We start from the raw sequence: 26,434 nt of genomic DNA, 5'->3' as shown, positions 1-26,434 counted from the left end.
GAGTGCTCAGACATTTGACTGGGTTGTTGCTCTATGATTCTTTAGGGATTATGAAGTTATATTTTGTCTGTGTGATGTGGTATGAACATTAATTGAGCTTCAAAAAAAGGTAAAGGTGTCCCCGCACTTGTAGTGCGAGTCGTTTCCGACTCTTAGGGTGACGTCTTGCGACGTTTACTAGGCAGACCGTATATATGGGGTGGGATTGCCAGTTCCTTCCCCGGCCTTTCTTTACCCCCCAGCATATGCCGGGTACTCATTTTACCGACCACAGATGGATGGAAGGCTGAGTGGACCTCAACCCCTTTTACCGGAGATTCGACTTCCTCCTTTCATTGGAATCAAACTCCGGCCATGAGCAGAGCTTCGGCTGCATTACCGCCGCTTACCACTCTGCGCCACGGAGGAGCTTCAAAAGCCGTCTGTAAAGTTAGACACTTATAAAGATTAACCTCAATCGTATTCAGCCACGATCTCATTCTGGAATCAAACCTTCCAGGAGTTCATCTTTTCCTTACTTCAAAATAAGAATGCAAGGTTCAACAGTAGCGGCAAATTCCAAATTGAATTTTCTCCCGAAATAAATGGAAATTCATCTCATTCAATACGCTCTGGTGAAATAGCTTTTCATTACAACTGTAGCAAATGCATTGCTATCAAAACTCTTGTGGAATCAGTCATGCAGAATGAAAAATGTTCAAAATTGCCTTATTACATTGCCTAATACAAAACACACACACACACACACCGCAAAATAAACCTCACTGTTAATTATTCCTTGAACAGCTCATGAGGAAATCTGCACAACCAATGAAGGAGTCATGTACCGTGTGGGAGACCAGTGGGACAAGCAGCATGAGATGGGCCATATGATGAAGTGCACTTGTGTGGGAAATGGGCGTGGAGAGTGGACCTGCATTGCTTATTCCCAGCTCAGAGGTATTTGTTTGTTTCTGCTTCTGTCCTCAATTTGATTAAATTTGTAGAGTGGTCAGGGTATGCTGTGGGTGCAAGCTAGTACATGGCAAAAGGGGTTATAGTAGACCATCTTCAGAAAAAGCCCTTTTAATTAGTAATCTCCTGATTGAGTTATTACTTTGGGTTTATTGGGAATTGAGGGACGTCCCTGCAAAAATTAGGAAATTTAGTACAGCTGTGAGTAATAATGGCCAAGGTTCCTGTGATCTTCTACAGGTTCTGTGATCTTCTACAGGTGGAATTCATGAGGAACATAGTTTTAGGTGGAAAATTCCTGTTCCTGAAAACCTCAGAGAATCATAGAGTCTCTGAGGCAAAATGTCACACACACACCCCTCTTGAATCCTTCACTTTTGTGTATTGACCATTTTGGTCTCCACATGGGTGCATGACGCTGGGCTGCCAGTAGCTTGGAATCCAATTGTGATCACAAGGTGGTGCCAAACTGGCTCCACTGAAGGTGTGGGAACGTAGGCATTGCGATTTGAGTGATGGTGATGGTTCTTTTCCAGTCTGTCATGATGGTGTCCATGGCAGGAGCTCCCCATCCAGAGGATGGTCAATGCAGTTGGTGCCTCTCTGGCAGGGCATCAAGCCCACAGGCAGTGACGTGAGCATGTGAACCAAGCCTGAAACTTCCAATATTCCCATATTACAAAGGCAATGGGTTTGCCCGAATTTCTTGTCTGCTTCCCTGTACACATTTTCAAAACACTGTAAGCTATTCAAGATCTCAGGCTGATCTCCTGGCTCCTGACTTCTCTCAAACGTTGCTGTGCACCCTTTGGATGATGCCCAATGTCAGCATTCAGCTCTCCCTGCTGCCACTTATGATCTTGAAGAAAAAAGGAACTGCTGAGTTCTTGGTGCCTGACGCCTAGAAAATAAATAGAATACTTTCCCTTTGAAATAGAAGAAAGTGTGTGCAAATGAAGAAAATGCACACTAATTGGTGCAGGCAGAGTCTTTTGTATGGGGTACTAAAGTACCCCGTAGTAGATGCTTTAGTACGGGGTCCCTTGTTTTATTCTTTGGGTAACATGTAAACAAAGCCTCCACATTAGTTTGTGCTGAAGAGCAAGTGTGGTAGAGCCTTATATGGCTAGTTTGCTCTTCTTTAGTGATATCTTAAAGTCTACAGAAGGAGGAATAACTAATCTGCAGGAAAACTAGGTAGGAGGTTGTATTCCTGGGAGTATGAATAGAGAAGCGCTTTGACAGCACGAAAGAAAAAATAAAACTTCAAAGGAAAGAGTACAGGCATTTGATCATCCTGCATCTGGCTTACACCAGTGGATTCATGTTTGGATGAAATAGGGGGTGGAGAAAACACTCCACAGCAGCTGCTGAAACTGAACATAATTTATGAGGGCAGTCTGCCCCTAGTTTTCCTCAGGCACGTTATGTAGCTCAGTGACTGCCCAAGTCCTTGCTTTAGTGTTGCCAAAGTGTAGGTAGCCTTAGAGTGATCTCTAGTTGTGTTTGCTCTGCTATATCACTGCCAGCTTACCACTGGGACCTTCACTGTTACAATTACAATTGCTCTGAAAGTGACTGATCACTTGGCTTTTATTCAAAAGTAATCACTACAGTTACATTTCAGTTCCTTTTTTAAAAAAACTGCCTACAAGGTGCTGGCCTTGGCTTGCTGCACATCTAAGTAGCCTAAAACAACATTAAAAATAAGCATGCACACACACATGGTAATGTTTATCCTGGATGAAATTTCAGGAGTAGTTCATTATACTTTTTGAAATAAAAAAATAGGAACACAATCAAAAGATTAAACCAAAAAAATATATTAAACATCAGAAAAGAAGCTGGGACTTTCTTCCACTGGGCTCTTCTCGGGAACACAGAAGGTTGCCTTGTAGTGAGACCATCTAGGTTTTGTCAACACTGATTGGCAGCAGCTCTCCTGGAAATGGGAGAGACACCCGGGGGATCAAACCTGTAGCCTTCTGCATTGCAAAGCACGTGGTTTACCACCAAGCTGCCTTCCATGGCCCCTCCTCGCCTCAATTTCCCTCATGTTCTGGGCAAAGTAAGGCAAGGTAAGGGCAAGAGGCTTGGCTGGCACGGCTTGAGACACATGCGCCCTGCGCAAGCCGGACCCCTTCTGAGCACATGCATGCTCACTCAAGGAGGACCCCCTTCCCTCTCTCTCCCTCCCTCATAGCTCAGGCACTCCTCTCCCCCACCTTGTTCTTTAAAGTGCCCAGGAGATGAGCACAGCAGCAGGAGGTGCCTCCCAGAAGGCAGTGGAGCCAAGGCAGTCAGTTGAAAGAGCCCTGGAAAGGGAAGAGAGACCTAGCGCCTGCTTTGCCACAGGGTCCAGGCCGGTGGGATTAGGAGCCGCAGGGGAGGAGCGCGCCGGCCTCTCCATCCTCCGCTTCTGCAGCCTGGGGCGAGAGGACATGCCAAGCGAGGCTCTTGTAAGCTGCCTGCCCCCGCCTTTTCCCGACAGCCTTTTGCAGCTCCCTGGCTTGCAGAGAGACCACACCAAAAAAGAAGCCCATGCTGATCCAGATGAACCCAGCGCCTGATGGCTCTGCCATCAATGGGACCACCTTGGCCGAGTGAGTCCGGCGTCGTAGGGGAGGGGAGAAGGATGTTGCAGCCCTGGGAGGGTGGCTGACCGGCCAGCTGGCTGACCCTAGATGTCCTCTAGGTCGGCCCGAGTTGCACCTTCATCTCCTTGGAGCACCTTGGAGGGTTTATTTACCTGGACTTTTGTGTTGTGGGAACTTGGAGCTGTACAAACCCGCACACCAAAGATCAAGATTTCCCCTGCTTCCCCCCCCAAGTAATGCCCAAAAGTAACACTGGAAACATTAAAGTTGCAGCTCAAAAGTAATGAAATGACTACTCGTTCTATTATCAACAAAATGTAACTAAGTTACCCACTTGTTACTCAAAAAAGTAATAAATTACAAGTAACTTGTTATTTGTAATGAGTTACTTCTAAGCTCTGAGCCTGTATTGGTTCAAAATAATCAATGGGACAAATATTGTGCTTGTTTCTTAAAACAGACCAGTGTATAGTTGACGGGATCACCTACGACGTAAACCAGACATTCCACAAACGCCATGAAGAAGGACACATGCTGAACTGTACGTGCTTCGGCCAAGGGCGGGGGAGATGGAAGTGTGACCCTATTGGTAAGTCCATTGCAAGCTAAAGTTCCTGAGATATATCACATATAAATATTGCCAAACTGTGGCAGGCATGATAATAAGTTAATGGAGCTATATTTGATGTTAGAAATGGGATTACTCCATCCTCTAAAGGCTGCCTTCTGTTAAGAGCCTGTTACAAAAGTCTGTTACCAAATATTGTATATTAGAGGCTCCACCCCGCTCACTTTGCTTGCCAACCCAGCCTACTGTCACCAGCGCTCCTCCCTCCCTCTCCCACCCATGGTTGCCAGTGCTCCCCCTCTCTCTCCCTGCACACAGGTCACCAGCTCTCCTTCCCCTATGGATCAGTAGAGCTCCCACCTCCCTCCCTGCACATGGATCACCAGCCCTCCTCCCCCTCTCTCCCCCATGTCACCAGCATTCCCCTCCCTTCCTCCATGGGTCACCAGCTCCCTCCCTTCCTCTATGGGTCACCAGCACTCCCCTTCCCTCTTCCCATGGGTCACCAGCCAGCCCTCTTTCTGCTCCGTCCCAGTAACCATCCCTCTCCCCTCCCTTCCCACAGGCCACCCCCAGCCATATGTCTTCCTCCTTCCTGAACCCTCCAATGGGTCTCCCTTCCTCCTGAACCTGCTGTCCGACCAACCAACTGAGGGCCAGGGCCAGCCAATACAACTATTGCAGCCACTGGGCACCATGCTTGCTGCTGCCACCACATCCACTCTTGCTCGTTCACCAATAGGCGCCTCCTTCACTGCTGCCACCATCAGGCAACTTGTGTGCTGCTTCTGCCGCCGCCACCGGGCAACTTGCACGCCATCTCCACCACTGCCCTGCCTCCTCTTGCCTAGCAGCACCCCACTACTCGTGAACGCTTCTGTGCAGGTGTGCACCTTAGAAAAATATTATATAGCAAGACATAGAGCTGTGCTAATGTAAGCACTATATGCCACCGCTTCACAGCATTTAAATGTAGATGTTACAAGTGCTGTGTATAGAGAACTCCCTGGTTGCCTGTGAATTGAGACCATAATATTTAATGGTGAAACATCCAAATTTGGATAATGTATTGCTAAACATGCTCCCATGAACTTTTGATGTGGCTTTGATCTCTGCTTGCCCCCACTCATCCCCTTACTTTCCTTTCTTTAAACTTAAAAGCCCCCAACGTTGTAACCTTTCCTGATAGTTGAGCTAAAACACAGTTTGGAACTTTTATCGTGAAGTTTTTTGTTCCCTTGAACTACAAGAGCTTCAAAGTCAGCTCTAACAAATATTACCTTACCTGAGGCTAAGCCTGTTTTATTTGCCTGGCTTTTACTGTGCTTTGCTAGGACTAATGGAGAAGATTTGAGCTATGTTAACAGCACTCTTGAACTTGGCCTTAACTAAGGCTAGTTCTTTCTAAGACTGAACAGATTACTCTTTTCTGACCAAAGAAGTTCTCATTCTGACTGAGTGATAAGGCCTACGTGCAGGGCTGTGGAGTCTGTACACCAGACCTCTGACTCCGACTCCTTTATTTTTCTACTGTCCGACTCCAACTCTGACTCCTTCATAAATGGCAAATGTATATTAACTAGTAATAACAAATTTACTGTAGTAAAATGGTAGCACAAGGCATTTCATCACCACCACGTGAATCCAGAGCTAGCCCAATCCCTGGGGCTGATAGTTTAAAAAAGTAACTTTTCCAAGCTCTGGATTCACGTGGTGGTGATGAAATGCCTTGTGCTACCATTTTACTACAGTAAATTTGTTATTACTAGTTAATATACATTTGCCATTTATGAAGGAGTCGGAATCGGAGTCGGTACATTTCTACCGACTCCGACTCCACCCAAAATTGCTACCGACTCCGACTCCACGACTCTGACTCCACAGCCCTGCCTACGTGTTTGATCTCTAATTGTTTAATTCCTGAGGAGCTTTAATGTGTTTTTCCTGGCAAGAATTCACAAGCTGAAGTGGTTAAGTTCTATATTTAAAATATATCTGCACAGGTTTACTGAAGTGTGTACTACAGATCGGTTTATGTGAGGAGGTTGCAAATGGCTCCTTAGGAGGGAGGGAGTTTTGTTTGAAAATAAATTAGAAAATTCTGTACAATGAGCTCTTTCCATTTTTGCCATATATTTTCCAGACTAAACAGGCTTCAGTTAGCTTCCAGTTAAATTGGTTAATAAAGCTCCCATGTGAAATGCACTAAGGCAAATTTGAAAGGCTCGTTCCACTATTCCTGAATTTGAGAATCTATTCTTTACTTGAAACTCTGCTCCTATTAGCATAGATTGGAATTACAGATGAATAAGAGAACCCAAAGATCTTAATAGTGAAATGGCGCGATTCACCAACACTAAAATAAATGAAAATTTTGCTGTTAATTGACATCAGTGGAAGAACTGAGATTTTTAAAAAGTGACTTTTGCCCATTGAGTGAGGTAGCAATGGAATTTTACCAACAGGGCTTAGCTTGAGGAAAATTCTGGACATCAAAATACTTAGATACAGATTTTTCCAAAACATGTTTCTCTGATGTTATTTTGCAGCTTACATTTTACACCATGCAAACAATAGGAAACAAAACCACAGCATGAATGTTATATCACTTTAATTAAATCTTAATCATGCACGTGCCATAGCTCAAGTCATTCTGGGTTGAAGTCCATTCTGTATATTTCTTTGAGAGCTACTCCTTTAGTATCGGATGAGACATTCCTCAGTGTGGACAGTACAGGAGCTAAAGAACATTAAGTCACAGCTTACGTGAGTCGTTGCGTGCAATCTGGTCAACATAGCTAGTGAGGGCAAGAGTTGATTCTCAGTATTAAACATAATCTTGGGTTGAATATAGCCATCGGTTCTTATGGCCCTTGCTCACATGTGTAAATCTGAAAGCTTGGAAAAGTTTCCAGTCTCCCTGCTCCCAAAACATTCTTATCTGCCAGGTATTTGTGCTATCAAGCTGTCCTTCCTAAGGTCTACAAATCCGCTACAACAGTATATATTCTTTTTTTAAAGCAAGGCTGAGATCTTTTTAGTTCAGGGGAGGAGGGCAGATTGCCAGATATAAATAGGCCACACCAAATAATGCATATGCATAGTGTTAATGCATACATTTTTTCTCTTGTCCATTCAGAGCTGATTGCATGTTCAGAAAAAGCACTTGATACCGTTAGTGAAGGCTCCTGCCACAGTTCATGGTTTTCCTGAATTCCTGCTCACAGCTCTGGCAGAAAAATTAAAAAAAGGAAATGATGCTTACAAAATATTCATTTTTCCTCATTGTACGTGTCTGTAAAAAGCTGCCTTCATATGTGGAAAGAAGTTATGTTCAGAAATCAAACTAGGATTAGCTTTCCAGAAAGGGGGCTAGTCACTTATGATTGATGCCCAGATATGAATGTGTGCAATCAGCACTGAGACCCATTGAGTGGTCGTTCACTGGGACCTCTATGGAACTCCCAGCAGCCCTTTCTTCCAGCTTCAAAGTCATTGATTTTTCTGACCTTAGTTTCCAAGGGCAGGCAGAGCTCTGAATATCCTATAGAACAGGAATAGGGAACCTGTAGATAAACAGATGTTGATTGTGATTACTTAGCAGTGAGGGAAGTAAGTTATCACATACCCAGAGGACACTCTTCTGTTTACTCATTTCCATAGTAGACTTCTAGAGTTAATAAAAGTAAATCCTCTCCCACCAAAACGATCATTTCTACACTACTATTTAAGGCACAGATGTCCCTTTTGACATTACATCAGACAGCCAGACTCATGGCCTTAGCTAAATCTTTTCCCCTCAGCTTGTACTTCCCAGAAAGGCATAGAATGACCGTGGTGAAGAATCTTCTGTGCCTTGGGCATGTGACTTTCCCTAAACCTCTGCTAAGGTGGGAAGGGTGTCAGGACGAGGCTCTTAAGAGGAATGAGGTACATGTAGGCTAGGAGTGAAGGTGTGGAGTGAATAAGGAAGGGCTGGGGTGGCGTTTTGAGCACTAATACCTTGGTGGGCACCAGTTATCCTTGGATATAATCCTCCTGGGGATGTATCTTTATAGATTGCAGGTGTGGAAAATGCCTGTTGGAATGTTTTCTGTCTCCGTGTGTGTTTAATATTGCAAAAAAGGTCAGGGCTAGGCTTTTCTCAGCTGAGTTGGCTTTAAACTGTCTGAACGGGCACAGATCCACTTTGCCATCATATGCAGGTAACAGTGGAATGAATTCCTTTCTCTTCTCACCAAGAGGGAGAAGCTGTGCAGAAGCACAGAGGGAGGAGGAGCCTCTTCAGCAGGAAAGTAAATTGCTTGCAGAAGCTCTAGCTGGTTCCCATGCAAGGCAAATGGAACAGCATTGCACTAATGAGGAAGGTTTTGAATGGAATTTGTTCCATTCAAGCTGCTGTGAGAGGCTCAGGAAACAGCTGGTGATAAGGTTGCAACCTTGGGCCAGTGCCTGTAGTGAGAAATGGGTATTGATTGGCTGCACCCCAACAGAAGTGGCATCCCAGCAGCCTTTGAGGCAAGATGTATAGCTAAGACTATGCTACTTGGAGTGGAGGGGGAAACTCCTTAAGCCCACTTAGAAACCCCATCCCTTGTGAAGATCAAAGGTAGGTTGGGGTCAAATTAGTATGGGAATGTCAAGGGGGCACATGGAAATATGAAGAGGGACTTGTTTAGACTGTAAGGCTGAAGGACCCCACACTTGAAATGACCTTGGAATAACCATGCCTTTCCTACTTGGTTTTCTGCTTTTAGACCAGTGCCAAGATTCTGAAAGCCAGACCTTTTACCAGATTGGGGATTCATGGGAGAAGCATGTTCATGGTGTCAGATATCAGTGCTATTGTTACGGTCGTGGTATTGGGGAATGGCACTGCCAGCCTTTGACTGCATACCCAGGTAAGAGAAATCTGGAATATAAACAGGCTATTTTACCAAAAAAATGACCAGTGCATATCTTTGAGCAGGTTTTCTTGTTTTCAGTGATTCTGTGTGAGCACAGTTCTGTGTGGACCCTTGTCTCTTGGCACAGAATCATGTTTCCCAAGAACCTTATCTTTTATGGCTTTGATCACATTTTTAACATAAGGGAGAGAAACTAGGAGGTAATCAAATCCAACACCCCCCCCATGACAGCCCTTACATGAAGCAACCTTCATGTAATTATTTCCATTGAATTGTGCTTTTGGGTCCCTATACCATGGTCATGATGATATTCCTTTACATGAGAGTCATTCCAGGTGGAGCTTAGCCGTATCAATTTTCAGGTGAATACTCAGCCCTTGCCTGAACACACTTTCTTTTAACTTCCCAGTCTAGATATTTTTATTTAATTGGTTTTTGAACCTCACTCCCAGAGTTGCTTTGCCCATGGCCACCTAATGAGCAGAGACAGAGGTGACATTCAAACTAGGGACTTCCTAATTTGTAGGTCAGTCTCTTAGCCACTGTGCTACAAAAGGTCTTGGTCTGCTTTAGCAGCTGATACAAATTTTGATCCCAGACCTTGTACCTAGAGCTATTGATAGTATTTAGTACCTGGCATGATCAGATCTCTGAACAAAATGTTTGAACTGTCCTGATCATCCAGTTCCAGGAATTTTCCATAGATGGGGTTGATATGAGCTTGTTTGTTCTGCTTCAGCTTTATGCATATACATTGATAAGGGAAGCTGTTGGGTTAACCTTTGGGCTTGAAAACTGCATTTGCAGCTGTGTTTTTACTAGCTGGTAAGCTTTACAAATGAGTATAACGGTGCCTAAAGGTAGCTGGTGGCCCAGTTGTCCCATAAAATAAATGACTTGTGAGTAAACAAGCGGCATTGTTTCAGGATAATGATTCTGGGATTACAACCCTGAAATAGCAAGTCCTATTTGGGAGGTGTGACTTTTTTCCTTACCAGCTTTTTGCTGATATAGGAATGTCCTGGGTTTGAGGTTAAAACTGAGCTGAAGAGTTGTGTGTAATTAAAATGTACTTGTCTATCCTATACCAATGAAGATACAGCAACAAAAGATCTCTGTTCCAGGCTGAATCAGCAATGAATATATAGTATTTTGTTAGGGGGAGATAGACAGTTTTACTTTCTTGCTCCAATTCGGATCAGTGAATCTGGATATAGGATTATAAGGCCAGAAAGTTCTGAAAGGCAGTTAAATCCACTTACTCCAAGGCCGGGTTATCCATTTATCAGCCTTTCATGTGCCAAATTATCCAGAACTAGAGTGAACTACAAGCAAAAAGGTGCCTGCTTAGCAGATGGCACCTGTCAAGAATAGCTAACTTTGGTCAAGCTAAAATGGTGCAACCACAGAGAATTCTGGGAGCCTTGTGGATCCCTGGGACACCCTGTTGAGAAAGATCCGTGGCTCAGTGCCAGACAGGCAATTTGCAAAAGTCAAGAAGATGCAGCTGGACCTTATTTGTTATCTCTTGTTTGCTTCCTGAGATCAAAAATCAGGAAAAGGGGGTATTGCACATCAGGACCCCTGGGGGGGACTGTCTAGCCCCCCTTATCTTCAAAGGAGGGGATCATGGAAGGGGCACCTAGGATGTCTAGCCCCCCTTATCTTCAAAGGAACATAAGAAGAGCCTGCTGGATCAGGCCAGTGGCCCATCTAGTCCGGCATCCTGTTCTCACAGTGGCCAACCAGGTGCCTGGGGCCCGGCTGGGGTGAATAACTTTGAGGAAACAAATGCTGCTCTCTTTTTATATATACCTTTCTTTTCTTTTAAATAAACTTCCCTTTTTTAACTGGTGTGTATTGCTTGAGAGCTAGTGATTCTAAATCCAGTCTTTGATTGCTGGACGCTACTGATTACTGTTGACTAGTGTGGGTTAAAGCCCTAGGAACTCAGTTAGTTCTCTGAGGTCCCCTTTTTCAGAGACAAGTGCTAAGGAAGAGGGGCAGTGGCAGTTTCTACCGGGAATGTAATTCTGAAGGAGGCAGGGTTTGCCTGGGAAGCAGAGACCCAAAGGAGTTGGGACTGTTCTCAGAAAGCAAAGAACCCCCTTGGGGTGCTGAGGGCAAGGGACCCCAGAGGGGCAATCTTTGACAGCGCCCTTCCTTGAGGGATATGGAATAAGTTACATACCTCAACAGAATGCAAAATCTGTTGAGCAAAGGGGGAAAATAACCTGAGTCACTAGCTAATCTGTCATGGACCAAAATTCCAAGCGTAAACGTGAAATGTAGCAACCTGACTCTGGTCCTGAAACAAACCCATGCTCTAAGTCTCCATGGAAGATCATATTATTGGGATACAAATCCACCCTAATCAGTATCATAACTTGAAACTGCGGCAGTTTCTCAAGTCCCTTGGATGCCACCAGGTCAGCACAGCGCATGGACTGGTTCTGGACTTTGCTTCTGCTGTGAATCTCCTGCCTCCAGTTTTATGGAAGCAGCTTTCCTAGCTCTGTAAAGTTGTTACCATCTTGCTTTCCTTCCTCAATAGTCCATTACAATTTGGGATTGTTTTATATTCATTCTTCTGGGATAATTGTCCTTGATCTCATTTCAGCTTCTCATTTGTTTACATATTTCAAGGGGATGAATATATTCCAAATAGAAGAAGAGAGCTATTTTGCTCTGTACGTTTTGTACTTGAGTATAGATAACTGAGTACACATATCTTGCATCAGCTGAGAATGGCATAATAACGTTGAAACGTATCAGGAAAGGATTGGTCCAGTCTTATGAATTGGGAGAAAAGTGGTGTGCATTTAAACATGCATGCACTATGCTTAAGTGATGCAATATGTGTGTGTTTTGTACTGAGATTATTTATTTGTTGTGTTAACATCCTGCTTTTTCATTGGCATGTTCAATGTGGTCACCAGCATTACCATTGCACAAAACGATTCCTACAACAGTTCAGTAGAAAATCATGGAAAGCACAAACATCATTGCATGGAAAATGGTTCTCGAGAGGAAGTTGGAAAGCTGGATTTGGCTCTTCCAATGACTGCTGTCAGTTAATGCTCTTCCAGTGGTGGCAATAGTGATGGAAAATGAAGGACTTGCTTTCTTAGATGAGGCCTGCATTGTGATAACATTAGCAAAGTTGTTTTCTTTGGTGTGTGGGGTTCACAGTTCAGCAGAGGAACGACACTGATGACTCCAGAGAGTTAGCAAGCATGTAGGACTGAAACCCATTGGGATTCTTTGCGTCTCTAGGCAAGGGTTTATTACCTCAGGATAACTATTCTGAGAGAGCAAGCCTGAAAGAGCAAATCTTATTTTGGGATGGCAATGAGATTCAGTACATGGACTATGAGGTTGAGTGTGGCCTGCATGAATTCCATTACTCCAGAGTATAATATTACGCTGATAGAAACAGCACATCTTGGGGCATGTGGAAGGAAAAGAGTGTGAGCCGCACTCTTGGATTTCTTTGGTTAGCTTTTGAAACGATTCGTTTTGAGTCACAGTGGCTCTTGTCCAACTGTTATGTGTATCCCCAGTAGCCAAGCCTTTTCTTAGATACAAGACTGATGGAAAATGTGTAGGTAAATCAAATAAATGTGTTCCTGAATGTCTCTTTGGGAGTTAGGCTAGCTTTGAAATGGTCTCAGCATGGGGAGGGGGTTGTTTTTCTGGAAGTTTTTAAAAGTTTCCACAGGTATATATATTATACAGTTGTCCAAACAAGTTTGTAAAGGGAAACTTTTTTAAAAGAAAGAATTTAATTGCTGAAATAACAGAGGTGTCCATAGAGGCAGACAGTTCATTGCTGATGTGCTGTGCAAATTTCAGTCTTGCTCTCAAATCACGATAAGCTCATTCAGTAGATGGACTGAATCAGCATTTAAGTGGAAATTTTATGCCAGTGGTTAAAATAAAATGATGGTCAAAATGAACAGAGCATCAATAAAATGAAAAACGGGCTGTTAATTTAGTGACTCCTGATGTTCATGGATGACCTCAGCCAGTCGCTAACTCTCAGTTTAGCTTACCTCACCTAGTTATTGTGAGCATAAAAAATTCTGATGGTGAGAGGGGAACCATGTACATTTCCCCAAGATCCTTGGAGATGGGGTGGTGGTGGAAGGAGAGAACACAAAAAAGTTACAAAAAATTAGGGGAACACACTTGAGTAGTTAGTTCTGACCACCAGCTGGAAAGCTCTTGCATGCAAATTTATGTGGCAGCCATATTGCACTCCTGTTTAAAGTACAAGTGTCACAAGAATTTATTTATTTATTTATTGCATTTGTATACCGCCCCATAGCTGAAGCTCTGGGCGGTTTGCAGCAATCAAAAACATTAAAACAAATATACAATTTAAAACACATATTTTAAAAACAATTTAAAACACAATTTTAAAATTTAAAACAATATAAAAACAATGCTTCAACATTCCATTTGTTTGTAGATGTGGTCACAGCAATAACTGTGAGGATAATTTTGTGTTTTGTGGAAAATATTACATTAACACAGTTCTCGTATTTTTGTAAGATGTTGGTGGATTAAGTTTATTGGAGCAGTAGGGGATTATAAAAGCAATTTTGCTTGGGAAAAAAGTATAGGTAAATCCCTAAGTAAACTAATGGAGAAAATTTATATTTTAGGTTCCACTGGTCCTGTGCAAGTTATTATTACAGATGTCCCAATTCATCCTGATTCTCATCCTGTCCAGTGGGTTGCACCTGAATCCTCTCACATTTCCAAGTACATTCTCCGATGGAGACCAGTAAGCACTTTTGTCATTTATGGATCAACTTTTTGTTATGGCATCACATTTGAATAATTGGCCTGGGTCATGAAGTGAAGAGAGATGGTGGCTTTAATGGGGGGGGCACACTTGGGGGGGGGAATCTTGTACAGAATCCTGCCTGCCTCCTTAATAGACAGTCAGTGTCAATCTGCCTTGTTAACCCAACAGCACTGCAGGCAAGCAAGTCCCTCCCTATAAAAACATAGGCAGAGGGCCTTTCTCTCCTTAAGCCAGGCCTATCTACATCAGTAGTACACTAGTTCCTTGACTGGGAGCTGTCCTTATGTGTGTGTTTTTTCCTGCACCTGCCCAATTTCCCAGTTCAATCAGAACTTCAGGAGGAGGCAGCAGCCATTTTATTTTGGTAAGAGGGGGAAGCAGAACAGAATCACAATTTCACAGTTACGTTTTGTAATGAAATATCAGCAGAAAGGAGAAAATATTGTCCTTCAGCATTTTCTGCTGGCTCTGACTAGCAGCTGAAGAAGAAGGGGAAGGTGACACTGGAAGCTAACTCAGTTGTTGAACAGCACTTTACATTATTCTCACTGTATCGGTGACTGTTGTGTCTGGTTAGAGGTCATTTTCAAAGTTGAAATTGATGAAAAATTGCCTGTGCTCTTCTGTGTTGCAATAATGTCTAGTAGGATTAGCATTTACTTCAGTTGAACATAAAATTGGGAGAGATTTGATAAAGGACTTTGTTTCCAAGAAGACTTGAAAAAGTTCATTTAGTTGAATAGGGTACTAGAGAATTGATTCTTAAATGATTAATTGCTATACCTTTAGCTACCAGAGAACTGGCTGTCACCAATTCAGCATATTTCCCTCCTATGGTGGTATCATAAAATATACTTTTTTAGGGTTTTGTTGTTGTTGGCTGTGTCTGTTTATGTAAGAGCATCACATATGGAGGTAACGGCTTGTTTTTTTAATTATCACTTGTATTTATGCGTTTCCAGTGTAGTGTTGAGATAATGTATTGGGTAATATCCTCCACTCCAGTTAAAAATTCACCACAGTGAAGATATATATTTATCCATACCTTTATAAACACGTTTGTGATGAGTGGCTCAGATGAGGGAGCTAGGCCAGACCTAGCAGCTTTACAGGGCCAGAAAGTGGGTGAGTTGTTCCCTTTGAGTGCAAGCTGCCCTGGTAGTGCAAGAAATAAGGTGGCTGAGCCCTGCTGCCAGAGTGAGGCCTTGCTTGCCTTGCATACTGGCAGTTCAAAAGAGCCAGCCTTCTATTCTATTCTCAACTGAGTTTTACTGTTCAGTGTGCTGCTTGGGGACCAGGTGCAAAAGACAGTAAGACTCCTACCCTTTTAACAGTTTCAGCAGGTATTGCTTGTCACATAAGCTAAGGCTCCTGAAATGCCCTCTTCTGCACCCAACCGTTAAAGGTGCAGGCGCCTTGTCCTCTTTTGCATTTGGCCAATCTGGGGACTGAAAATGCACCGTACAAATCAAACACCTCAGAGAAAAATATGTCATACATGATCTGCCATTTCCAGATGTTCTGTCTGGGCCATGTTCTAGGTTTTGTTTCGTCTTTGCTTAGTAGATTTATATTCTGCCTTTTGATTGAGGTCCTCAGAGCAACTCACATGATATTTATGAGCTACAATGGATACATCACAAACCATGCATTGAAACAAAACAAAGCTAGAGTAGGTGCCAGGTGACATCTTCATCTCCCTCCCTCCCCCTTTGAATTGTGGATTGGTCTATGAGACAGAAGTGCTAAGAGAGTACAGTAGGGCCCCACTCATACAACGGGTTAGGTTCCAGACCCCTGCCGAAAAGCAAAAATCACAGAAAAGTGGAACATAGCATTAATGCATATAAAAGCCTCCACTGCCTCCCTCGCTCGTCCTCCACCTCGCTCGCTCACCCTCTCCTCCCAGCCCCCTGCTCACTCGCTCACTCGCCCCCGTTATGGTGGGGGAGTAGTGCTCCCCTTCTGTGGCAGGCTCCCTGCTGTGGATTGCAGGGAGGGAGCTGCCTGCTTACAGGCCCTCCTGCACCCACGTGCTCGTCCTCTGCTAGCTCCCTCGCCCACTCGCCCTCTCTCACTTGCCTTCCCCCCTCCCCCTCCACTCACTTGCTCACTCACCCTTGTTATGGTGGGGGAGTAGTGCTCCAGAGGCTGTCAGAAGTGCCGCAAGCCCCGCCTGGACCGTAGGAAGGAAGAGAGCGGACAGCCACCTTCCCCCCACAGTCAAATGTAGCCGCAGTTACAAGCTCCAGTAAGGATCCTAAGGCCGCAGTAGCAAGCCCCAAGGGCAGCTGGATAAGGACAAAGCCTCCCCCCCCCCAGCCAACCGGAGCCGCAGCTGCGAGCTCCGGTAAAGGACTTCAGGCTGCAGATGCGAGCCTCAAGACAGGAGAGGAAGGGCAAAGGCAGTCGCCTCCACGGACTCCCGACACCCACCAAAACAAGTGCTGCCACCCACAGTTCCACACACACACCGCATCGGCAAGAAGAGCCACCTCAGCAAGCTCCCGGCAGCTGCGACAGCCTGCCCGCCCACACCTACTCGCTCTCCCCCTGCTCGATCGCTCGTTCACACCCCCCCGCAATCTCACCCCCCCACCTGCCTGGTAGGTAGGCAGATAGGTGGGGTGTGCGTGTGGGTGCCAGGGCCCAGGCAGGCTGGTGTACACACATTGCTTACCTTTAAATTGCTTACCTCCATGAGTGAGGAGGGAGTCATTCTTTCCGGAAACAAGTGCACCCTTTGCGTTGGCCCGTCCACCCGGTGGCTGTCCCTCCCTCAGTCCACACGCATGCCGGCGGCCCCCCTTCCCCTGACGAAAATGGCCGTATTAGCGGAATGCCAAGAAGCGGAACGCCAAAATGCAGGGCCCTACTTTAATTTGTTCTGCTTTCCTTTAGGCAATCTCTGTTGCTTCCAAAACATTGTCCCATAAGAGAAAGATGCCCATTTGCTTCTGTTTCTACATATTCTCTATCTCCCTCAAAGGATACACAGAGGCTCTGTCTATTGTGGCACTCTTGTCCTGATATCTATTGTGGTTTTTTCTTTCAGAAAAACTCAAAGGTGAAGTGGAAAGAGGCCACAATCCCAGGCTATTTGAATTCCTACACTATCTCAGGCCTGAAACCTGGTGTTCTTTATGAGGGTCAACTTATTAGTGTTCAGCATTATGGCCAGAAAGAAGTCACCCGTTTTGAATTTACCACCTCTAGTACCACAGCTATTTCAAGTAAGTGTTGTTCTGAAAGAAGAATTTGTCCTGCAGTGCCTCCTTTTCTGTTGCTTCTTTGTGTCTTTCGATAGGCCGTATAACATGAGCCCAGTGTGTTCTGAAGAGATTTAGGGTTTTTGTTTGTTTGCTAAAAGCAGAGACAAGTAGGCTTTTAAAATGAAACTCTTAACTTTTTTTTTGGAAAAAAATCCTCCACTGCTATGCTTTAACAAACAACAACAACACAATCCAGAGCTCTTCAGTGTTCCATGTACAACATCTTGGACAACTTCACTTCTTGCAAAACCCATTAACCTAGAGAAAAATACAAGAAAACCTCCCTGAGTTGTGGGGGCCCATATCCAACTCAGAGGGGCTTATTGACATCACACTTTGATTTGGGAGAAAAGACCCTCCCAAATCCCCCCACTTTACCTCATTATTCAGCCCTCACACAGAGCTGATGCACATCCCTAGTCTTAACTGTTAACAGTACAAATGATAAATACAAATATAATTTAGCTCCTTATCCAGGAACAATATTATTCATCTGAATCTTTTGAAAATTGGAGTGCAGTCCTAACTCCCTCGGTCAACAGGGCTTTGTGAAGCAACAGGACTGCTTCCGCATCTGCAGCCCTGCCGCTCATGGTGGCCATTGGCTGTGGATGCAGGAAATGGGCTTGATGCTCTCATGTGACACCAACTAGGGATCCAGTTGATCCTGGGCTGGCTCAGCCCTGCTCCCTCCCCTTCCTCAGGATGCCTCCGTCCCGTCCATTCGTTAGCCAGCGGGAGGCCAGCTGAGCCAGCAGAGCTGGGCAGAGGGACACCTCCACCTAATCCCCCTGCTTGGATTGCTCTGCTTGAGTTCTGTCTTAATGCATTTGCACAACCAGTAATAAATTTCCATCATGATTCTCTGCGTATCTACTCAGAAGTGAGTCCCATTGAGTTCAGGGAGGTTTAAGTGGCTGCAGATTGCACACTTAATGTTTCTAATGCATCTGCCTCCAAACATACAGATTTTAATTACTGTTGTGTGCCTTTGAGTTGCCTCCCCAAACATTGCTACTATTTATCTTTCTTCCTTCCATTTTAGATATTTATTGTATTCCCCTCTGAGTAATTTGGTTTGTTGAATGTGCTGTGTTCTTTTTTGGCTATCAATTTTAACTGTATAATTTTAACTTACAAAATATGAGAAGTCTGTACTAAAATGAACTTTTGCATAAACTCAAAACTTGGCTGAGGAAATATCTCTTGATATCTTGTAGCTTTCCTTCAGTGAAAATATTACTTATACCTTGCGCTTGCTTTGCAGATACTCGTGTGACAGGAGAAACAACAGCACTTCCTTCTGTGGTTTCTATCTCGGAATCCATCACAGAAATTACAGCCAATAGTTTTGTGGTCTCCTGGGTTTCTGCTTCTGACACTGTCTCAGGATTCCGTGTGGAGTATGAACTGAGTGAAGATGGTGATGAGCCCAAGTATTTGGGTAAGATAGCTGCCTGATCTAATGAGCAACAGTCTCCGATGGCATAAATAGGGTTAATTCCATTTTAATCTCTAAAGCTTATCTAGTATGATTAAGACTACAATCCTAACCATGTGAATTCAAAAGCAAGTAACTTCTTTTCTGCTAAATCAAAGTCTCATAATTATAGATAGTGGATTATTCAGAATTTTCTGAAATTACATATAATTGTGTATGAGGGCTGCATGCAGGCAAACTATGCCTCTAGTTTCTTGCCAAGCATGTTTTACTCAGAGTGTCTAGAGAGTTGTCAGAAGCGCTTTGTCCTATTCAATTTGATACATGTCTACTTCAAAATAATTCTCACTATTGGGATTTACACACAAGTACGTGTGCATAGGATTGGAGCTTTAGAAATCCGGGTTACTTGGTTGTTTGCATCTTGGATTTATTTGGAATATGTTGGTTTTGTGCACCAGATTTTCAAACAAACCTGAGCTAGTACAGTAGGGCCCCACTTAAACGGCAGGTTAGGTTCCAGACCCCCGCTGGAAAGCAAAAACCGCCGAAAAGCGGATCAGCTGTAGTGCAGGGGTCTGGAACCTAACCCGCTGATCGCACCAGAGGAGGAGAAGATCAGATCTTCCCCTCATCCGGCTCGATCAGCTCAAGAGGGGGAGTCTGATTGTGCCAGAAGAGAAAAAGATCAGCTGAAGCACGCTACAGCTGATCTCCTCCTCCGGCACGATCAGCTGGCATCACATAAGCGGGGCACCAAAAAGCGGGGCCCTACTGTGGTATAAATCCAGGCACCATGTCAGAAGAGATGTGACAGGGCCTTGTCACAAACTGACCAGGTAGGCTGTCAAATTCAGGCAAAAATATCTGCCCCAAATTATACATGCTGAAGCCATTGTTTGACACAAAATGGGTTGGATTTTATTTGGTTAAAGTAAACAGGATGATCTCCAATGACATACCAGATTCTTCACTATTGTAATCACTTCATGAAGTGAATGAGATTCGTGTCTTTGAAGAACTTTTAAGAACACATAACAAGCCTTCCGTATTTTTCATTTCCTCTTTTTAAAGATCTTCCAAGCACAGTCAATTCAGTTAGTATCTCCAACTTGCTTCCGGGTCGCAATTACATTGTCAAAGTCTATGAGGTTTCAGAAGAAGGAGAGCATGATCTGATTTTGTCAACTACACAGACAACAGGTATGTTTCATCACACTCTTTGGTAAGGAAAGACATAATGCTGCCATTTTTTTCTCTTTTAATCTCATCATTTCCTTGTGTGTGATTTGACTTTCATCTATTTTCTCTTTTCTTAAACAGCACCTGATGCCCCTCCTGAGCACGTTGTACAAAAGGTTGATGACACTTCAATCATCGTGAGTTGGAGCAGACCAGAAGCTCCCATCACAGGTTTGGCTCATTTTACCTGCGTTGTTCTTCAAACCTTGGTGGGTTTTGTTTTTCTTCATTTGTAAGAGAGGCAAACATGGTGGTATAGCTGAGGACAAAACTGTTTGTATTCAGGTTCTGGGCAAACAGGAGGTAAAGAGTGATCTTGCTGCCTGCCTCATAAAGGCAGGACTATGCAGTATTTGGTTTATGATGTTATATTCCTCCTAAGTTGTACTTTATGCAAGCTAACCAGTCCTCCATTCCTAAAATGTGTAGGACCAAATAAAGACTTGGAAAATAACAGTGGTCAGTTCAGCATGGGGATGAGCAGGTGTCTCCCACTCTGTTTTATTACTGTGCCATGGGTTGATCAAGCATTTTTGGCTGCACTAGGTTACCGAATTGTTTATACTCCATCCATGGAAGGCAGCAGTACAGAACTCAACCTACCAGAATCTGCTACCTCTGTGACACTCAGTGATTTGTTGCCTGGTGTTCAGTACAATATTAGCATATATGCTGTGGAAGAGAACCAGGAGAGCACTCCCATCTTCATTCAGAAGACAACCACAGGCGTGCTACAGGCAGGTAATGCCTGATACGTTTCCTCCATTCTTCTCTATCCCTCCAAATCAACCACTTGGGTCACACAATGAACAGGGCCTGCTCCAGAGTTTCCAGGGACATTGAAAAAGGGAATATAATATAGTGGGGTGTAACATGCATTCTGTTTAATTATCATAATTTCACTTACATTTTAACAATTCCTACCAGGAAGTTAATTTTGAAATGTGGCAGTATAAAGACGGCAGTTGTGATAATATGGTGCCAGGATTTCCCTCTTCCTTGTCCTTCCACCCACTTTTGCAATTCAGTAAGGGATGTCCCTTGCACATCTTTTTGGTCAGGTGAGATTCCTTCTCCAAAGGATCTGCAATTTGTGGAAGTCACTGATGTCAAAATCACCATCATGTGGAAACCCCCTGACAGTGCAGTGACTGGCTATCGTGTAGAAGTGATCCCAGTGAACCGCCCTGGTGAACATGGGCAGAGGTTGCCTGTTACTAAGTATTCCTTTGCTGAGGTCACAGAGCTTTTGCCTGGAACAACCTATCTTTTCAAGATCTATGCCTTAGGACAAGGCACAGAAAGCGAGCCATTGACTGGAGAACAGATAACCAGTAAGTAAATTTTCTTTCACTCTGTTTATACCTTCGATGCAACTTCATTTGCCAGAAATTTCACCATTTCACATTTTTTTAATTTATAATTGGAAATGTGGAAGTTAGTGTCTTGGATATTCCAGCAAGAGAATCAGTATATCTTTGTGTAAGGCATATGCAACTGCTTTTCTGGTTCAGAAGTTTCTCCTATTGAACTTCAAACTTGGTTTTTGAGATCATGGCCCCATCTACACTATACATTTAAGAATCCTGGAATCTGTAATTTGTTAGGGTGCTGAGAGTTGTTAGGAGACCCCTATTCCTCTCATAGAGCTACAGTTCTCAGTTTTGTGGGAAGAGAGATTGATTGTTAAACCACTCTGGAAATTGAGTTCTCTCAGGAGAACAGGGGTCTCCTAACACAGCCTTTCCCAACCAGTGTGCCTTCGGATGTTGTTGGACCACAATTCCCATCTTTCCTAACCATTGGCAATGCTGGCTGAGGCTGATGGGAGTTGTGGTCCAACAACATCTGGAGGCACACTGGTTGGGAAAGGCTATCCTAACAACTCTCGGCACGCTTAATAAACTACAGTTCTCAGGATACTTTGGGGGAAGCCATGGTGTTTAAAGTAGTATGCGTGTGTTATGTGCCTTCAAGTCGATTACTATTTATGGTGGCCCTATCAATCAGCGACCTCCGTTAGCATTTGTTATAAACCATCCTGTTCAGATCTTGTAAGTTCAGGTCTGTGGCTTCCTTTGTGAAATCCATCTCTTGTTTGGCCTTCCTCTTTATCTGCTCCTTTCTGTTTTTCCCAGCATTATTGTCATTTCTAGTGAATCATATCTTCTCATTATGTGTCCAAAGTATGATAACCTCCGTTTCTGGTTTAATTTGTTCTAATAGCTAATTATTTGCCTTTCTCGCTGTCCATGGTATCCACAAAGCTCTCCTCCAACACCACACTTCAAATGAGTTGATTTTTCTCTTATCCACTTTTTTCATTATCCAACTTTCACATCCATACATAGAGATCAGGTACTGCATTAAATATATAGTGCAGATGAGGGAAGAGTTTAAAATAGTTCGGTGGAGGGGGCTGTTGAATCAAAGCTTGTGTGTATGTGCGTAGGCACTCGCACAGACCTCTTTTGTGAAGGATTCTTCACTACTATAAAACTGCAAAATGCTTATTAATACAGAATGTCAACATGATCTCATAAGGGTAAAGCAAAATAGCAGTCTACTGTGTTATTGTGTGGTACTATTTTAAAATTGTATATTTGATGGCAAAATGCACCAGGCAGTGATGAATCAGATCCCAAATGTTACTTTTAAAAGAATGTAGTGCTGACTATAGCTATTCTTAATATGCTTGGCTAGAGCTGGTAACAGATGTCTGCAACTGTGTTTTCCATGCGTTATGATCATGACCATAATTGCTTCGTCTAAACCACAATTTGAAAAACATTCACATAAATCCTGTGCTGTAATTGAAATATCTGGGAAAAGAGAACAGACAAGATTTCTCAAGGAGCGATCCTCCTCCAGTAATTTTCTTCCCACGATTCTAGTCTTTGTCTCAGGTTTTGGTCCTTCAGCTTATGAAATCTACAACTTATTCTAAAGGTCTTGGAAACAAGGAAGGAGTGTGTCTGCTTGTTGTGCAATGCAGGAATTGATCCACAAGTTTTATGAGCATTATTATTATTTGTGGTAACTAAAGACATTGTGCATAAGGGAACAGTATAATAGTTAGTATGTGTTTATGTAAGAAACAAGCGTAAGGAAGAAAAAAACTCTTGGGAGATAAGTAAGAATGATTTTGTATCTCACCTGCTCCCCTTTAAAGTCTTCTCAGTCTGCAGGGCCAGTACAGGGCACTGTTGCCATCTTGGAGATCAATGGGGAGCTTTTGGTTTAATTTACGTGTAAGGTGCCACATCTCACTATAAGTCTTAGGCAAGGCCTGTGGTTTGTGCCCTGTATTGGATCTATCGAGCGCCTGATACTAAATAAACACTTAAGTAGTGGCATCAGCAGCAGGAGCAATAATCACGTGAAGTTCCTGCTCCATATATTCTGAAAGAATGATGGTTTCCTATGAAGATAATTATTATTATATTATGATGATGGTGATTTATTACATTTATACCCAGCCTTTCTCTTTATGGTAGAAACCCAAGGCGGCTTACATATGGTTCCTATGCGGTCTCCCATTCAAGCACTGACCTGACCTGACCCTGGTCCTTGCCTCATGTGCCTTCAGACCATAGCCTGGGACCAAGATGTAAAAGGATTGTTTGGCTTTTCCTTCTAGGACTTGATGGCCCAACCAACCTGCGCCTTGTCAATGAGACGGACTCTACTGTGCTGGTGACATGGAGGCCCCCTCGTGCCCGTATTACAGGATATCTACTTACTGTGGGCCTCACAACAGGAGAACCAAAGCAGTACACTGTGGTGCCATCATCCACTCGATACCTGGTGAGGAACTTGCAGCCTGGCTCTGAGTACACTGTGTCCCTAGTGGCTGTCAAGGATAACCAGCAGAGTAACCCAGAAACAGGAATCTTCACAACTTGTAAGTAAGAGGCAGCTCTGAATATTGTTTTGGTGATCCTGATATTTCCCAGACTTGTGATGAAGTCATACCTTCTTTTTAAAAAAAGGGGAAAAAATCAGAATAGAACACGAAGCTTTGGCTAGAGAGGTTTATAGATTACATACTAAGTCACATGCTGTCATCAGTGAAGTTTAAAAAAAAACTTTAGGAAATTTCTGCCAGTTAAATCCTGTGTCCTAAAAGCCCCTTTTTGTCTAATGCTGCCAAACCACCTTCAGCTGGCAGTCAAATGCAGAAATTGTTACCTACGTCTGACTCCTCCCCAGTGTTCCAGTTACTGGGGGGGGAGAGGGTTAGTCGGGGTTCCCTTACTGAAATTGACATACTTCACCCCACTTTCCTTCATTTTTGCCCCCCTCAGTAGCCTTCTAAAGAACAGCAGCTAAGGGGGGGCAGTACAAAAGGGGGGCAGGGTCCCTCTGCCATCTCCCGCCTCCTTTATTAGAGCACTGCTTCTGCCTTTTGGATATTACTGACCTATCAGTTAAAGAGAGAGTTATGGTTTCATAACATACCCTGTAGTAATCTGATGACTGCATGCTCAGCAAAATCAAACTTGCTGGATACATATGGCCAGCTTGCATGATGAAATGCAGATTTCTACTACAAGACAGCTATCCAAATGCCATCTTAAAGTAGAAAAATGGTTCTGCTAATTGGCTGTGATGCCTTTGTGAACGATAGAATTAGTGCTGCATTTCTTTAAGGGAAATTGTGCCTCACTGAAACTGTCACTCAGTACTTATACTTCTGTTGCCTGATGAGCAAGGGGAGATTGTATTTCCCCCCCTCAAAGAATCCATGCATTTTTGCAGAGAAGTCATTATTTTTAATGTGGTGCGGTGTGAACTATTTGATAGTACAACTTCAGGTGACACTTAATGCCCAGTCCTAATGTTTGTAGTGACTTTGTAGGCCTGCACAACGTGTGACTCACCAAGATGAACAATGTACACTACTCATGCACAGCAGCCCACTAGGGGCTCAGTAAGTGTTCTGGTTTTGTTGCCTTCCTGCCACTGCAAAAACAAGGTGTGGGAGTGGGTTTTTTTCAGTAGCTGGGGCATAGCAGCACTGCCATCCTCTCAGCACCAGCATTGTTGCAGCTTACATGGATCAGGGTGCTGTGGGTAGGTCAGTGTGGTGGGGATGCATTGGTGGAGCCAATCCAGCATGCCACAATATGTGGCTGGGGGGCTGCATTCTTCTTGGTGGGTCACAAGTCATGTAGACCTAAGTAGACACCAGTAGTCAGCTGTAGACTGTTGATCTGCAGTGCAGACAACCCGTTTGTTTTGTGCATGTTTTGGAATGAGACTAAAACTGCAGTCTGCTTCTAAAGCTCAATAGACCAGTGACTGAGTGCTTATATAAAAGAGCCATATTTGGTTCACAGACTTTTAGAATATTTGGTTTACAAACTTTCTGATTTTAAAACTGCTGGCTCATATCAAGATTGCCTTGGCTTTTTATTAGCTGTCTCCTGGCTTGTATCTGTTCCAAGTTAAATGTGCCTGGTGACTAGGATCCAAGTTACATACCTATTAATATTCCAGGATTCCTTCCAGCTTTTTTTCAATAGAGTCATTCTGGTCTGGCACTGGTGGAAGTGATAGCAGGCTGTGACTCAGATGCTGTGTGGAACTTTCACCAGAAGGAACCAGGAACACATGAAATCTCTATTGTAAAAGTTGTCACCCTGTCATCTCTGTGAGAGGGACAGACATACTTAACATCTAGGTGTTTTTTAATGTAGCTTTTAATTCCTAAATGGATAATTGCATTTTTCCACTACCTCAGCTGTAGTGCAGCTATATCATCAGCATATTTAATTAGGTACATTTGGGTGTATATTTAAAGCTGCTGCTGCACAATAGGTGGGGTGTTTTACAAACATTCCTTCAGAAGCAATTAATTAAGGATTTTTTATCCCATTTTGGCAACATTTAACTTATTTACAGAAGCAGGAACCCTTTGTTCTGGTAGTTCTGTCATGTTGTTTGCCGTGTTGGGTAGTACTTTCACTTCAACTTCAAAGTGAGTTCAATGATGAGATCTCTCTACTTTGCAAATGAAAAGTAATGGACAGTGTTATGGCCTTATTGCAGTGAGAATTGGAAGGCCACTTTCAATTTTGCATCCAGGAGCTGGCTTGGGGTTCTCATGGATTCATAGTTGTAAACGTGTTTTGTTGGAATGAACTGCTGTGGTTCACCTGTGACCTCAAGACCAGGAGGCAAAAATAAGGGTAGCCCAGTTGCCATGGCAATGGCTGAACCTGCTCTGACAGGCAAGAGTTGGGGTGAAATTGGCCGATCATCAGCATCTGTACCCTAGGAATAAATAGCTGTGCCTGACCTGTTGAGGAGGCTCAACTGCCGTGGTAACTGCCTTCCTGCCCTGCCACAAGAACACTCATTCTCATGGGAAGGAAAGACAGCAAGCATGGTAATAATGCCACCAAAACAAAGCGGAATGCCTCTGCCACGGAGAAGACATCTCAGGGCTCTCGGAGAAGCTTGGCGAAGAGCCAAGGACTATCGGAGCAGGACTTTGGAGCAGAAGGATAGGCCCCACTCAGCAAAACGTGAAGGAGGAGAGCTCCTAAATGTAACAGGCCTGGCTTCCCGTGTTTTGCAATAAGTGAAGCAGTACACATTTGCATCTAAAGAGCTGACTCCATGAGACCAT

At 43.7% G+C, this 26,434-nt stretch overlaps 1 protein-coding gene across 8 annotated transcripts in view; it reads left to right on the top strand.

Annotated features, from left to right (window-relative positions):
• The window catches only part of FN1 (fibronectin 1), an 87,898-nt gene that overhangs the window by 19,830 nt on the left and 41,634 nt on the right, over nucleotides 1-26,434 (top strand). For all 8 annotated transcript variants that reach the window (XM_061607704.1, XM_061607705.1, XM_061607707.1 and 5 more), the window contains exons 10-20: nucleotides 787-939; nucleotides 4,012-4,140; nucleotides 8,877-9,020; nucleotides 13,697-13,818; nucleotides 16,898-17,075; nucleotides 18,382-18,558; nucleotides 19,630-19,758; nucleotides 19,879-19,968; nucleotides 20,344-20,538; nucleotides 20,859-21,131; nucleotides 23,438-23,701. In XM_061607704.1, coding sequence (XP_061463688.1) covers nucleotides 787-939; nucleotides 4,012-4,140; nucleotides 8,877-9,020; nucleotides 13,697-13,818; nucleotides 16,898-17,075; nucleotides 18,382-18,558; nucleotides 19,630-19,758; nucleotides 19,879-19,968; nucleotides 20,344-20,538; nucleotides 20,859-21,131; nucleotides 23,438-23,701 — 1,854 coding nt within the window. The remainder of the gene's footprint in view (nucleotides 1-786; nucleotides 940-4,011; nucleotides 4,141-8,876; nucleotides 9,021-13,696; nucleotides 13,819-16,897; nucleotides 17,076-18,381; nucleotides 18,559-19,629; nucleotides 19,759-19,878; nucleotides 19,969-20,343; nucleotides 20,539-20,858; nucleotides 21,132-23,437; nucleotides 23,702-26,434) is intronic.

This window comes from Rhineura floridana, chromosome 2, assembly GCF_030035675.1.
Source record: "Rhineura floridana isolate rRhiFlo1 chromosome 2, rRhiFlo1.hap2, whole genome shotgun sequence".
NCBI classification, from domain to species: Eukaryota; Metazoa; Chordata; class Lepidosauria; order Squamata; family Rhineuridae; genus Rhineura; species Rhineura floridana.
Note: the sequence above shows the minus strand (reverse complement) of the source record. Positions and strands in the feature narration are given on the sequence as shown.